Genomic DNA, 15,687 nt, shown 5'->3' with positions numbered 1-15,687 from the left:
GAGTGTACTCATCAGAGCCTTGTTAAAGAAAATGAGTTTCCAGCCGTTGTTCTTGTGGTATAACAAGAGAAGTCTGGGACTGCATACCTCCTCCAAGACTGAAAATTTCCTCCATAACATGAGTTTAGTCTCCCAGATCCAAAAGGATATCTTGATCTGGATTAGTTTGTGTTATTTCTTGAAGACATCATGATAATGTCTCCCATTTCCCTCCGTATTTCCATAACTTTTTGATAAAACCTTCTCTCAAATTAGAACAGGCAGCTCAAACTAATCACACAACCTCCTTGGCTAAGGTAAATTTGGTTGTCCTGCCAGTTTACAGCAGAAAATTTCAAAGGGAAACCATGAGCAATGTAGAGTTTGACAAAATCAGCGACAGTCTGACCAAAGAGTAGCACTCAGTTATTTAGGGACATGCTCCAACTTCTGGCTTGCACCTTTGTAGAAAAGGATTCATACTGCAGTGCCGTAATAAGCCCAAACACACTTCCGAGCTGTGCAAGAACTACTTGAAAGAAGACCAGAGAGTGCTGTCTTTTGTGCGCTTTTCTTCCACAGTCACCTGACCTCAACCCCATCACACTTTCATGGAGCATAACAAGCATCAACCCCGCGGGAGAGCTTGGGAAGTACAATAGAGAAATTCTTAATTTCATGAACTAGTTTTCAGAATACTCTCTTAATTTAAACTATTAAGCTGGTCTTATTTGTAAAAACTGTGCATGCTATGGATTCAGTACTGCAAATTAATGCTTGGAAATAGCACTTTAGACTTTGACATTTTGGCTTAGATCTGATGCCATGTTTCCCACTGCCAGTGCTACTTCGTAAGCTGGAAACTTGAGGCACAGCCATATTTATAACAGGTGGTGAACAATGACAGCATGATGATTTAGCTGAATAAGACTCTGATGAGTACATCAAATCCATCTGAACCTCAGTGAAAGGTTACAACTTAAGGAAACGTGATCTGTTGCACAAAGCACTTAACACAGTCACAAGTATATATATATATATATATATATATATATATATATATATATATATATATATATATATATATATATATACATATATATTGTTAAATAGCTTTTATATAGTTACTTTAGAGAGAGGGAGTGGACAGTTTGTACTTGAGTGTCTCGCAGGTTGCTTGGGGTTGCTTGGAGCAGGGGGCTCGCGGTTCCACTTGTCATTACGTAGCCACGCTTTTACAGTACGGACGCGTGCTCGTGTGCGCGCTCGCGTTGGCTATTGTGTTTTTATCAACAAGGGGACCACCCTGGCCTCGCGGGTAACTGAGCTGGCCAGCTGAACGACTAGTGACTGGTGAATGATGGCAGACGAACAAGAAATAATGTGCAAACTGGAGAACATCCTGGAGATACGGTAAAACTCAGATGTCGGATACAGTTAAAGGTTGCCTGAATGTTTGGCACGTACTAAGTATACGCTATGTTAGCTAACATTAGCCGACCAAGGTAAAAGCCCCTTTGGCTTCGCTTTTGTTACTGAGCTAGCTAATATTAGCCGATCTGCTCTGTGTCCTTTCTTTAAACAGGTTTGAGCGAGTGTAGCTCTGTGTTAACTTGTTTTTGACCGAAGTGGCAGGCGGGCTGAATATGACACATATAAGCAAGTTGTAATTTAACCGCATATTTGAGCCATGTGCATCCACATTCCAGATGTGTGACAACAAGATGCCAGATGTGCGTTGCTAATTGTTACTGTCTGCCAGGTAGCTCCTTGGCTTAGCAGGCTGTCGGTGTAATGTAGTGTAGTGCAAAGTAATGTTTCCCTTGCTATAACGCTTTGATAAAGTAATTATGTATGAATTAATTACAGTGCAGGCTCACTTAAATAGGTCATAACATTACTGCAATTAGAGCTTAGAAATATGCACAAATTCAATACCGCAAAGCAGATGGAAATGTGTTTGTGTTTGCTTTTATGTTTAAAATCTTTTGCGCCGTGTGCATAGGAGTGACTGAGACAACCTGGCAGCTCATGTCTTTTTCCTTGTCCCACTGCCTGCAGGAATAAGACTATCCAAATGCAGAAGATTAAGTCTCGTCTGAAGATTGAGTTTGAGGCTCTGGAGTCTGAGGAGAAACATTTGAAAGAGTACAAACAAGAAATGGATCTCCTGCTTCAAGAAAAAATGGCCCATGTGGAGGAGCTGCGCCTCATCCATGCAGATATCAATGTGGTGAGTGGGTGCTGTTCTCTAGTAAGTGCCACTAAATCACTGGTGAACTTTCATGTGATTTCACAACAACTTCTAGTCACTGCAGTGTCTGCTGGTGTAATGTAGCAGGATGAAAGATTCCAGTGGTTATATGTTACTACAGATAGCTTAGGCTGAGTATATTACATGTGCATTTCTCAAAAATCAGCCCCTGCTTTGCTTGTGCTTTTAGATGGAGAGCACGATCAAGCAATCAGAGAATGACCTCAATAAACTGCTTGAAACAACTCGGCGCCTGCATGATGAGTACAAACCACTGAAGGAGCATGTTGATGCCCTGAGGATGACTTTAGGTCTACACAGACTCCCTAACTTGAATGAAGAAGAGGAGAAGCTCTCCTTGGAGTCAGTAAAAACACACACGCGCACACACACACACACACACACACACACACACACACAGTGCATCCAATTTTCTTGTCAACATTAAGTAGTTGTGCATACTACTACTTGTTCAGTAGTTCAGCTGTTGAGTTTGTCTATTGCCCTCTTGAGATATTGCTGTCTAGATGCAACAGGATGGAAATGATAACAAAGAATGCAGTGCTGTTAAAAGACAATGTGATCTACAGTGTGTCATGGGTAGAAAAAATACAGCAGTTTGAAAAACCGAATACAAATTTAGTGAGAATGTTATGACTTCATATTGTTTTAGTTGTGCAGCTAATATCCACCAACTTATCTCCACTTAGAGGGAAGCTGCATCACGTAAACAACATTAAATATGATTTCCTGCTGGAACAGTAGACTTGAGTGACCTCTTGTTTCTTTAGTTTCCTTTCAAAGACCCAGACTTTCTTGTACTTTTTGTAAAGTGGTATTGAGCAATAGTTCTCCAGGTTTTCAGAATGTTTTTCAAACTTATTCTTTGGATACTGGCTGAATTCTAGTCCTTGTACATAGGGCTGGACAACTGATTGAAAATCAATCAAAGCTGTCATGGATGTGACTTGTGACTTTTGATTTGTGGTCATACAGCCCAGCCTTACCTGCCCATTTTCAAAGGACTGTTGTTTATTTTTTAGTTAAGCCACTGAACACTGAATCATTCAAGCATAGACACCTAACCCAACCAGACAAACCAGTGCTGTATCTACACATAATAGATAAATTAGCAAAACAATAATTTTAAATGATTACTAGCAACCGATTCTTTTAGTTGAATCTACAAAAATACCATCGTTACCACAGTTTGACAGGCATAAAATAGCATTTTTGTACCGACAAGCTGATTCCTAGATATTAGCCAATAACTTAGCATATTTGTGTCCTTTAAAAAAATTGAGGAAACTGATTAGTGGGAATTGCATTTGGCCCTTTGAACTGGTGCCTTGTACGCCCTGTGTTGATCCACAAAACAAGGCACAGAAAGGCAGCCAACAACCAAAGAAGAGCTTTGGAATGTCCTTCAAGAAGCCTGGAGAAGTATTACTTTTTCAAATTTCAAGGAAGTGATTTCAGGCTCTGTTGAAAAGTAAAGATTTCCATACAATATATTGACCTTAAAGCTAGTTAAAGTGGTAAAAAAACGTTTTGTATACTTGCATGTTTCATTAAATCGCTACACTTATTTCCCATTTCCCAACAAAATATAAACGAACAAGGCACAAAACAAGAGTTTTGCACAGTACTCTATATGCATACACCATTTTTTTTATGCTACATGTGGGAAATAAATGACCAGATGTTTCCAGTCTCAAGTATCCAAATCTGAACAGGCAGCATTTGAATAAAACTTCAGGAAAAGGTGACAATCTCACTTTAGCTGATGTATTTCGGTGATGTTAACAGACTGACATTATGTTTTGTGGAAGTGCTACCTGTTTACCTTTGGATACTTGACACTGGATTGCGGCTGATGGATTAAGACTACAGATGAGTATGCTAGGAAAGCTCATCCTCTTCAGAGATTGAATTAGCAAATTCCTTGGTGTCTCTCTTTGGCTGCTTTTCCAGCATTCAGAAGGACACATAGATCTGACCAACCACAATCACTAAACCTTAACTCCCTCATCACAGCCATCAGGTCTAATAGAAACCCTGTAGTCATTTTACTATAATGAAATAGAAGTATTTACACATTTAAATGTTGTCACTTGCAATGCCCAAAGGTAACCAGAATCATAATTAGTAGTTAACTTTATTATTGCATTTGCAAAAAAAAGGTCCAAAAGTGGAACCTTGTGGAACACCTCGTGTAATCATTGAATTTCAAATGGATGCAAATTTCCATTTGGTAAAAAAGAAATAAAAACACTCCAGTTCAAATCTAAGAGTCTGTTGCTTCAGGTAATAATGATACACAGGTGTTCGACATTAATCATGAAACACAACCAAGCAGCAGGTTTTATTTCTCAACAGGCCCCAACTTGTAATTAATGACCCGATGACAGGATCTGTTTCAGAGACACTGTGTCAGAGGGATGAAGCAACAGCGGAATTCATACTTGAAATTTATTATTGCATTATCCAGTCACTAATGGAAAGTGGTTTGTGCAAAGGCATGTTGTTATTTTTTAATTTTTAATTTTTTTGGCAAATGTGGCACATAAAAATATTCACACACAACCAAAGGACAGACAGCAATTTGGTTTCTACACAATTTTAAATGAGCGGGATTCTGTTGAGGTATTGCTGACGGGGCTAGAGGACTTGTATATTGGGATGAATTAATTCACACAGAGGGATCAGTCTAGTGCATCTCACTGTATTTTGATAAGGGTAGGGAATGTCAATAAAGAGATCTAAAAACACACTCCTAAATTTCTAAGATTAGAAAAATTTCGCTGTCAGTACTTAAAAAGAAAATGACACCAGGATGAGACATAAAATAGTTAGCCTTTAAAAACGTTTATTGTTCTTGTTGCTCTATTGCTCTACTTTTGCTGTAATTAAAACAGAGATTGCAGTAGTTACAGAAAGGAAGATTTACTTCTGGCTTTGGATCGCAAACAGCATTATCTAAGCATCAGGCTCAAAGTCTATTCAAGTGATTACAAAGTTATCAAAGTCCAAGACGTTATCTTTTGAGCAAACAGGATAGTATTTCAACAGTTGTGATGTAATGTTCATGAGAGAATCTGCCTGATCACGAAAATGAAAATTTAGTTTGCCCCAACCATGGTGAACTTAGTACAGTCAGTGACTTATGTGGCTATAATTGGCAGAGTAATGGCTCTCCTGTGACTTCTGTGCCTTGGCTTATTTAGTACCATCACACAATAGTTAAGTCATTGGAGAAAACTGCTGAGATGAAAGACCATTGGATTGGATAAATATCTACAGAGAATGACAGCTGCCTTTCCCTCTCATCAATATGGTGGAGCAGGTCCTTAAAGGAAGACTTGACAGTGCTAAAACACAGATGCGAAAAAGAAGGAGAAAATTCTTTTAAGAGCAGAAATTTGGCATGCTCCAGTGGCGAGGCAGATGATTTCCTGGAATACTGCTTCATTGTGTGGTCTCGTGGCCATCTCTGGTGTGTTGGATCCCTTAGTGTTTTTAATATTTGGAGTATTTGGTTTATACTAAGTTTAGTTTACAGTGGGGCATAAAAGTATTTAGTCAGCCACCGATTGTGCAAGTTCCCCCGCTTAAAATGATGACAGAGGTCAGTAATTTGCACCAGAGGTACACTTCAACTGTGAGAGACAGAATGTGAAAAAAAAAATCCATGAATCCACATGGTAGGATTTGTAAAGAATTTATTCGTAAATCAGGGTGGAAAATAAGTATTTGGTCACCTCAAACAAGGAAAATCTCTGGCTCTCACAGACCTGTAACGTCTTCTGTAAGAAGCTTTTCTGTCCCCCACTCGTTACCTGTATGAATGGCACCTGTTTGAACTCATCATCTGTATAAAAGACACCTGTCCACAGCCTCAAACAGTCAGACTCCAAACTCCGCCATGGCCAAGACCAAAGAGCTTTCGAAGGACACCAGGAAAAGTATTGTAGACCTGCACCAGACTGGGAAGAGTGAATCTACAATAGGCAAGCAGCTTGGTGTGAAAAAATCCAGACCTCAACCCCATAGAAAATCTGTGGCGGGAGTTGAAAGTCCGTGTTGCTCGGCGACAGCCCCAAAACATCACTGCTCTCGAGAAGATCTGCATGGAGGAATGGGCCAAAATACCAGCTACTGTGTGTGCAAACCTGGTAAAGACCTATAGTAAACGTTTGACCTCTGTTATTGCCAACAAAGGTTATGTTACAAAGTATTGAGTTGTATTTTTGTTATTGACCAAATACTTATTTTCCACCCTAATTTATGAATAAATTCTTTACAAATCCTACCATGTGGATTCATGGATTTTTTTTCACATTCTGTCTCTCACAGTTGAAGTGTACCTCTGGTGCAAATTACTGACCTCTGTCATCATTTTAGGTGGGGGAACTTGCACAATCGGTGGCTGACTAAATACTTTTTTGCCCCACTGTATATACACTGCCAGTCAAAAGTCTTAGAACACCATATTTAAAAAAATAAATGGTACAGAGGTAAGTGATGAACTAACTGAAGTTTTTTTTTTTTTTTTTTTTTTTTAGTAGTAAGGTTATCCAAAACTGAAAACGATGTATATTTCAGCTATCCAAAAAGGTTTTTATTTCAAGGAACAAGAGATGGGTTAACAATTTATAGCTGTTCTGCAGCAATGGAGGTTGATTGAGCTTTCAAAGTTAGTGCTAGTGATTCCTACAGGTGTCCCAAATTTTCTTGATTACTTACAACTCCATATGTCTCCATAAAAGTACAAACACTGTGGTGTCGTACCTGCTTGAGCATTATTTGAACAGTATTGTACTGCAGAAAGTAGTGTGTTATAAAAATGGTGAGAAAAAGGCAATTACCAATGCAAGAGAGACAGACCATCATAACATTTGAAAGTGTAAGTTTTTCCTACAGAGAAATTGCGAAGAAAGTCAAGGTGTCAGCGAGTACGGTTTCCTTCACCATCAAAAAGCACTGAGAAACTGGGGGAAACGATGACAGGAAACCACAACAGAATCAGAAGACAGGTTTTTGAGAGTCAACAGCTGGTTTGCTAGGCGGCTCACAGGAACACAGCTTCAAACACAGCCTAATAGCAGTTGTAGGCACATCTCAGTTTCATCTGTGAAGAGAAGCTTCATGTTGCAGGTTTTACAAGTCGATTTGCAGCATGAAAGCCATCAGAAACCTAAGACATCAGAATGAGAAAAAGAGGCTTGTCTGAGCCATGAAACATCACCAATAGACTACTGAAGACTGGAAGAAGGTGTTATGGACTGATAAATAAAAAATTTTAAATATTCAGTTCATCACTGAGGATTTAAGCAAAAGGATGGTTCCACACTGTGTGACATCAGCTTTCAAACATGGAGGAGGAAGCATAATGTTCTATGGCTGTTTTGCTTTGTGAGAGAGTGAGAGGCACACACTGAAGACGGCTACCACAGCATTCTGCGGCGCCATGCAGTTGCCTCTGGAATGCGCCTAGTTGGTGAGGAGTTCATTGTACAGCAGGAAAATAATCCAAAACATAAGTGCAAGCTATGCCAGGACCACCTTAGGAAACAAGGATAAGGTAGTAAGCTTGAAAACATGGAGTGGCCAGCACAATCTCTCACCTTAAACCCCATCGAGCTGGTTTGGGATGAACTGGAAAGAAGAGTGAAAGCAAAGCAACCTACAAGTGCCACACATTTAACATAAGCCATTGCCAACATTGTAGTCTATGAAAATAGTGGATACCACAGCAATTGTGCCAGCTGTCTCAAACAAAATGGTAATATGAGGTGTAGTCCTGCTTTGGATGTTCATGCAAATCAAACTTAGTTACAGGCTTTTAGGTGCTTCGCTAAATTGGAAGTATTCCTCTCTTGGTTCTCGAATTACAGTAAAGAAGTAACAGTAACATTTTTTACATATTACGTTTTGGGAACTCAGTTAACAGTTCTGCAAAATATCTTTGTACCCCACTCTGCCTTTCTTATCAGTAAGTCTGGGTGGAGCCATTGCAACACATCTTCCACGTGTATTCCTATGCCTGAGCGTGTCTGCCTCCTTCTTCTTTAGCTTGTACAGATAGATTCAAACACTTAGGCCTGTGCTACCTACAGCACATATGGAATTGGGGAAGGAAAAAGCAAAAAAACAAGTTCCAGGACATTTTCAGTCTTTCCATTTTTTAAAGTTGTTGTAAGTATTACGTCTGGTGACATCCCTAGACTGTATTTGGATGGCAACAGAGAAACAACTGCAGTTATTTGTAAAGACTGGCAAGTTAAATCACCTCAACAGAATCAGCATGACTATATAAAGAGTAACTGGGGAAATATGTGCTATTAGAAGCTGGCACCTAAAATAGGGGTTATTAGAAACTGGCATTAAAACTCTAAAGACCAGTATTTACTTTTTTTTTCACACACTTTTAGAGTCTCTGGCAAATTTTCTTGTCTTAGCAGGAACCTTTGAACACTTAGGTGTTTAAACATCAGATAGGTATTCTTGTGATCAACAGATTTGTTAGCCTGTTCAGACATTTAAGTCTAATATAAAATAATTCCACTTGTCTAGATTCCAGTTTCAGCTGCTGACAGAAATTTCTTGCTTCAAAAAGTTCCTGTTATCCACAACACCAGAGGTACATCTTCGCGGGGTGGGGGGGCTGATAAGTAGACTCCCAGCAGCACAAACTGCAGGCTGACATCCATCAACAGTAGGTGATTGTACATTTTACGATGTGGAGGAAATCATAGTTAATGGTCCTAATAGTGCAGCGGATCCCATTTTTGGGCTAGGAAGTGAAGTATTCCACAGCTTTGGCTTTGTTTATTGTATCCTCTACATTTTGCTGTATAGGTGCAAATATTTTAAAGTGATTAAATTAATACTGCAAATGCATGTTGTTTTTTTCAGGTCTGTGCTAGCACAGCTGTAGAAAAGCAGTCTTCAGTGGAGATATCACACTTGTGTATTTTCACTAATGATTCTACCAGACTGATGATGATCTGGGCCCGTATCCCTAAAGAATCTTTGTGCAAAAAGTGGCTCCTAGCGGCCAAATTCTAAGAAAATTCTCAGAGTCATGACGTTTTCTTAGAATTTCCCCTAAAAGTGACACGACAATCCCAGTTAATATAAAAGCTATTCCTCAAGATTCCTAGCGCTTAAAAGGGCTCCTAAGGCGAGATCTGCTAAGAGCAGGGAAGAGGACTTTTAGTGGCTTAGGAGTTCCCCTAAGCAGCTGCACAAAATGGCCAACAGAAGAGGCAGGAGAGATGTCCTGCAAACACTGGATGACAGAGAATTATTGAGACGCTACAGATTGGATCGTGCAGGAATCATGTTTGTGGTGGCTCTCCTTAGAGATGCAATTACTTCACCAACTCGACGCCACAACACTATTACACCGGAGACGAAAGTAATCACAACCCTGAGGTATTTGGCAACCGGGAAAATGCAACAATGCAGCAGTGATGACTTGGGTCTGCAATCACAGACATTGCTAAAAGCTGAGCCGTGTTACCCTCGTTAAGACCACACTGGACTTGTAACGTTGTGATTTCTACTTCATTAAGGACAGCCCCTTGAGATAGGCCATCTTGTTTTCAACAGGGTCCATATGGGAGTGAAAGTACAAAATATGTCAGCTAGGATATTAATATGAGCAAATAAGACACAAATCATTATTTTAACAGGGTGTAATGAGTTTAAGTTTTCACATATTTTAGATTCTAATGGCTATAACCCCTACAGCTTTCTATTCATTTTCCAGATATTTTCTTGAATGTGAAATATTATTTACAATTACAGTCAGCATAAGATTAGAGTGTATAATTATGTTTATTGATTTGAGGGTACATCCTTTGCTCATTATCACCAAAAGCTCATTTCCATCAAACTTGTAGGATCAACCAATCACGGCTTTTGAAATGATGACTCATACCTAGCAACGGGGTCAACCACACCTCCTCACTAAGATAGGATTTTCCATCCATTCCTTGCTCAGAGTTCACTGAAAATGTTCTGGAATCACTTCTAAGCTAAAACTCCTGGCAAGGAATTTTTAGGTTAAGTTAGGAGCTCTCTGAGAGGATTCTCAGAATCTTTAGGGATACGGGCCCTGGTATTTCTCTCGCAGTATGTGACATTCCTCCCTATGCAAGGAAAAACTTTCTAACTTGAAAGCACATTGGGGGAAAAAAAGAAAGAAAGGGGTGTCAATATATTTGCTGTTGGGGAAATTCGGCAGGCTGACATTGTTGGCAGTTTGGATTCTTAATTTGGCTGCGTGCTATGAGGAAGCTTAGCTGATTAATTCATTTTTGGCCAGGTGGTAATCTTCCTTTTTTCTTAGTGGCATGCTCCTTCATGTTCATCCTGAATGTATGAGATACTTGAATACCAACTTTAGTACTTGGTAAATGCAAGTTCTGGCTTATACCGCTGTTGTTCTTAAGTGCTTTTCATACACACAAGTCACCACAGTGAGAAAAAGATTCATGAGATGTCGGAGGAGACGTTTGAAGCACCATTTGCTCGAGTTTCGTTGAGTAACCGTACTTAGTAGTAATAGTAGCCACTGTAGTTGTATCACAAGTTGTGTTGGAGCGGTTTCTGAGAAAATTAAATCACACCTCACAGGCCTGTGGGGTGCTGCTGGGTATTTTTTTTTAAAGAGACCGTATAAGAGTGATGTCTCAGCACACAAATGAGCACGCTACACCTCCATAAGAGCAAGAAAACCTCACACTGAGGTATTAACTTGAATGAAAACAAAAATGGCACATAAACTTTTAGCGCATGAATCGATGTGTGTGTTAATGTGGTGCTTGCAAATGATCTTTATTGTTCGGAGCATTGGTGGATCATCGAGTTTGGTTTGTGAATGCTCAAAGTTCTGCTCTATCGCAGACTTATTTTGAGAAAAATCAGAGCGTAATGAAATAGGATATCACTTTTTTTTTTTTTTGAAAACGAGCCAGTCAAGCATAAAGTCCAAGGCCACATTTCTTTTTCCAGCCCTCCCCTGCCCACACACACACACACGTTTGTATGCATGCAGACAGTCTCACATGACTGTGCTTTTGCTCAAAGTTGTGCATAAAAAGAGAACATGTGAGTTCCACTATAATGTTCAATTTAAGTCTTCCTTTTGTTCAGTTTTTGCCGCCCCTCGTCTCGTGGTGCACGGTGTAGATGGGGTAATCTCAACTGGAATATGATTCATAAGCATTAAATAGGACTCACTGCTAGCCAGGTTTCGCTTTTCCTTTTGAACAGTTACTTTGAGAAGCAGAAGGCAGAGTGGCAGAAGGAGACGCATGAGCCTGCCATTCCAGAATCCCTTGCTGCCGCCGCAGCCGCAGCACAGCAGCTTCAGGTGTCCAGGAAGCAAGATGCCCGTCAGACAGCCACCTTCAGACAGCAACCTCCACCTATGAAGGTATTACCTACACACAGATAATGATGCCAAAGCACTGTGAATTTAACTGACATAAACTTCAGCTATTTATACACCAATCAGGCATAACGTTCTCACCACCCGTCTAATATTGGGTCGGTCCCCCTTTTACTGCCAAAACGGCTCCGACCCTCAGACCCGATCCGCAGACCCTCCACTAGACCCCTGAAGGTGTGCTGTGGTATCATAGCAACAGATACTTTCACTCCTGTAGTTGAGAGGTGGGATCTCCATGTATCAGACTTGTTTGTCCAGCACGTTCCACAGATGCTCGACTTTGGAGGCCAAGTCAACACCTCAAACTCGTTGTTGTGCTTCTCAAACCATTCCTGAACTATTTCTGCTTTGTGGCAGAACACGTTAATGGTCTGCAACAGTGGTAGGTGGTACGGGTCAACCTGGCAGAACAATATCCAAAGCATTGCGCTGCTTCTGCTGGCTTGCCTTCTTCCCATAGGGCATCCTAGTGTCATGTAGTCCTTGGGTAAGTAACGGACATACACCTGATTCATCAGACCAGGCCACTGTCTTCCATTACTCCGTGGTCCAGTTCTAATGCCAATCTTGGGTCTTTCGGTGGTGGACATGGGTCAGCATGGGCAGCCTGATTGGTCTGCAGCCCTGTAAACAACAAACTGTGATGCTCTGTGTATTCTGACACCTTTCTGTCAGAACCAGCGTTAACTTTTTCAGCAGTTTGAGCCACGGGACCTCGTCTCTTGGATCAGACTAGACAAGCCAGACTTCACTCCTCACATGCGTCAGTGATCCTTGACCGTCTATGACCCTGTTTCCTGCTTCTAAAATCAGCTTTGGGGACAAAATAAGGACAAAAGATAAATTTAATTTGTGACCTGCCCACTTTTCATTGCTTGTGGCTATTTCTGTACAAGTTGATGAGTTTCACTCGTGTCTTTCTTTAGTGGTGCTTCAGTCAACAGACACTATCCGATGGATTACGTAGCTGCATGAAACCTGTGGTGCTTCTTATCTGTACAACACAAGAAAGTCCTCAAATTAAGTTCTCGCACTAACCACCTCCACCTTTCTCCAGGCTTGCCTGTCCTGCCACCAGCAGATTCATCGTAACGCTCCCATCTGTCCATTATGTAAGGCTAAAAGCCGCTCCCGCAACCCAAAGAAGCCCAAGAGGAAGCCAGATGAGTAGACTCCCACCTTTAGCTTCAGAGGAGTATAAAGACAACTGGTCCAAGACACTGACCTTGAATCAGCCGTGTACAGTCCACGACTGGTCTGACAGGTCTGTGTTTCCAGTTTCCACACAGTCCCCCCAGTTTAACAAACTGTCTTAGTAACTTGCTCCTAACCTGTCAAGATTTGGTTGAGCATCTAGTAATGTTATTTTGTAGTTTTTCCAGTGCTTTGGATGTGTTTATATGTAATGTACGACTTCCATGGTAGTTTATTAGCACCTGACAATTGTAATTGTAATAATGCAGAAAATTTGAACTTGTCTGAATAATGTTGCCCGTGTTGCTATTGGTTATTGCCTTGGATATTTTACTGTATTTTCTCGTTTCTTTTGCAGTGCATGCCTGCTGCCACGGCTGTCTGTTGTGTTTTTGTTTTGTTTTTTTGTGCCAAGATAAAATCGAATAGGTTTAAAAGTGAAATGCAACACAGTGTTGTTTTAATGTTTACAGTGTTTCAGTAACCACCAAAACTGGAGGGGAAAAAAGGCCAGACTCATTTGCTTTGAATAGTTTTGTGTGTTTAATACAATGATAAGAAAATAAACTGCTGTTTTGTACTAACCCTGTTAGTGTGCATTCCCCCCCCCACCACCACTATTACACTCAAAACAAAGGCTGGACATTTGTGTTATTTAGGGGTGTGAATGTAAACAGCTGCTGCCGAGCAGTGCAAGTTGGTGGGTTTAGCCTGTGTTTGAAAATAAAGAGGCAAGAATATGTTCGACTGCACTTACGCCACTGTCCCTCGCTCCATTAATACCGCAGCTGTCATGTCTGCAGCTATCTGTCTGAAAAAGGACAGCGAGGTCTCCTAAATGAGTTCCTGTAGCTTTTTTGTCAGGGTAACCCCTCATTTCATGTGTTGCCAGGGCAACTCCACGTTCCTTAGCGGTTGCTAAGGAAACCCAGGTTGCTGTGACCTGCATATCTTTGCCAAGTAGTTCCTCTCAGATCCAGAGAGGGGCATTGGAGGGCTTTGAGAGATTCTGTGCCAACTCCCCCTAAAGTGTCCAATCCTATAAGAGAAAAAAACCCAGAATCAGATAACAGATGTGATCAGTTACTCTGACATGCATGTAAGCTGGCGGGTTAGCTTAAGATGATCACCTCTTAACAGTCACTTACCCAAACGTGTGTTTAGTCTGGACTTTAGGGCTTGGATCTGCAGTTGTGTCTTTTTCCTCCTGATAAAAGTTTTCAAGGCCAGAGAAGCCTGTTCCTGCGCGCACACGCTGCACACAGCGGGACCGTGCAGCTCCACCTCTGCAACCTGTCAACAAATAAGAGCACATGAAGGCTGAAACAGCCGTTATGACATCCAGACAGGGCGAAACAGAGTCACACAAGGATGTTTCATAACCCGTCTCATCTCCTCCTTCAAGGTTTTGATCCTCAGCATCGTAACTAGTTGAAAGGGGGCGTGTGGGACAGCGGGACCTTGACCCACATGAGGGGAGGCTGGGTCTATGTTGCGTTCAAGAACATGGAGGTTACTCCCTCTGTGCGCTGATGCAACTTGTCTCTCAGTTTCGGACCAGTTGCTCCCTTTGGCTCCTCCATGTTTGTGCTCCCGGGGGCACTGGCGCTTGTTCCGGACACGAGAAATCATTGTTCTGCAGTAGTTTCTCAGCGCTTCCTCCTCTTCCATTCTGTGCCAAACAGACGCAGAGCTTCACTGCTATCTATTTAAACGATAAAGTGGCATTCAAGAAAATGAATACCGCAACCGATTAACCTCGACTAAGTTTAGCTTATGGCGCTAAATTAAGTGTTGGCACCAAGTGTTTATTTTTTGGGAGGGATAACAGAGTATCGAAACCAATCGTTGTTGTTTAGCTAAACCAGGCCCTAGTAAAACAATTGAAAACGTGGCACACGGCTCATTAAGAAAGTGGCTTTCCCAACACGTCACTCGCTTCTTTAGTTTTTACTACAGCTGCACTTCCTGCCATCACTGCGCCACTACCTCCATCTGGCGGTCGACGGGGGAATTTAAAGGGTACCAATAAAGCATATTTAGTTTTTTTCTTTTCTTTCAATTCAATTAAATTAAGAAACTATTTCTAGACTTTAATAAAACAGAACATTATTGTTCTTGATGTTATTATTATTACATTATTGTTTTATTAAGGGCTAGGTGAAGTTTCTTAAATTTCTTTGCAAGCTCCTTTGACTACGATGACCTGGATGACTGAGAACCTTCACAGACTTAAATTAAGAAACTTCTTACTTTAAAAAAGAGAGCGATGTTGTGCAGTTAGTTACACATATGTTTATTTAAAAGAAATTTAAAAATGGGACTGTTGTGTTTAAAATTTGGTGCTATTTTGTGTGCAATGTATTAATTGTAAAAAATTATAAAAGTAGTACAGTCAAGTTTAGTGACACAATACTTTTTTGATGTGATATGTCACAGCAGGGAATGTGACGTGAAGGACTAAACATTTCCAGCAACCGCATTGCTTTCATGGTCTGCATAGTTTATTTTCAAACTGTCTCACTGATGTTATTAGTTTGGCTGTGGTAAAAAAAAAGTCCACTGTATTTCTTATTGCATTTTTATTCCAGCTTAGAGATTGCGCCATTTTTCAGTCCGTGTTCTTGAAGTTTGCATTAAAAGCCAATTCTCCATGTCTGTATTTAATTGCTCTTTGTGCTCAAATAAATTAAAACCTCTTCGTGGGGTTTGAACAATGCTAGGAATCTGGTGTCTTGTGCCATCTGCTGAAAGAGTGCTGTGTGTCAGAGCCTCCCTTCTGAACGTGGGACAGCAT

The 15,687-nt window shown here is 40.8% G+C and overlaps 2 protein-coding genes across 3 annotated transcripts in view; one reads left to right on the top strand and one right to left on the bottom strand.

Annotated features, from left to right (window-relative positions):
• The first annotated feature begins 1,234 nt into the window (after positions 1-1,234).
• On the top strand, positions 1,235-13,475 carry zc4h2 (zinc finger, C4H2 domain containing). Of its 2 annotated transcripts, XR_015131181.1 has the most exons (6): positions 1,235-1,392; positions 2,041-2,212; positions 2,424-2,596; positions 11,519-11,681; positions 12,754-12,960; positions 13,249-13,475. XR_015131181.1 is itself a non-coding variant. In XM_086307648.1 (5 exons), exons 1-5 carry the CDS (start codon positions 1,337-1,339, stop codon positions 12,865-12,867), a joined length of 678 nt encoding a protein of 225 aa, XP_086163774.1. In that variant the 5' UTR covers positions 1,235-1,336; the 3' UTR covers positions 12,868-13,475. The 2 variants fall into 2 exon arrangements, 1 of the variants encoding a protein (XP_086163774.1); XM_086307648.1 differs by having other exon boundaries at positions 12,754-13,475.
• The window catches only part of arhgef9a (Cdc42 guanine nucleotide exchange factor (GEF) 9a), a 55,878-nt gene continuing 53,465 nt past the window's right edge, over positions 13,275-15,687 (bottom strand). The window contains exons 15-16 of the mRNA XM_086307624.1: positions 14,039-14,183; positions 13,275-13,929 (exon numbers count right to left, since the gene is read on the bottom strand). Coding sequence (XP_086163750.1) covers positions 13,809-13,929; positions 14,039-14,183 — 266 coding nt within the window. The 3' untranslated portion in view covers positions 13,275-13,808. The remainder of the gene's footprint in view (positions 13,930-14,038; positions 14,184-15,687) is intronic.

The sequence above is a fragment of the Aulonocara sp. 'chitande type north' Nkhata Bay genome, linkage group LG2 (genome assembly GCF_057382095.1).
Source record: "Aulonocara sp. 'chitande type north' Nkhata Bay isolate Kocher_YH1m ecotype deep benthic linkage group LG2, A_spYH_male_GT1.1, whole genome shotgun sequence".
Lineage (NCBI taxonomy): Eukaryota > Metazoa > Chordata > Actinopteri > Cichliformes > Cichlidae > Aulonocara > Aulonocara sp. 'chitande type north' Nkhata Bay.
Note: the sequence above shows the minus strand (reverse complement) of the source record. Positions and strands in the feature narration are given on the sequence as shown.

What these genes read in the sequence shown, in the direction of transcription:
- zc4h2 (XM_086307648.1), top strand. Translation starts at nt 1,337, where the DNA reads ATGATGGCAGACGAACAAGAAATAATGTGCAAACTGGAGAACATCCTG. An exon ending in GAGAACATCCTGGAGATACG is followed by an intron (nt 1,393 to 2,040) that starts GTAAAACTCAGA and finishes CACTGCCTGCAG; the next exon opens with GAATAAGACTATCCAAATGC. An exon ending in AGCAACCTCCACCTATGAAG is followed by an intron (nt 11,682 to 12,753) that starts GTATTACCTACA and finishes ACCTTTCTCCAG; the next exon opens with GCTTGCCTGTCCTGCCACCA.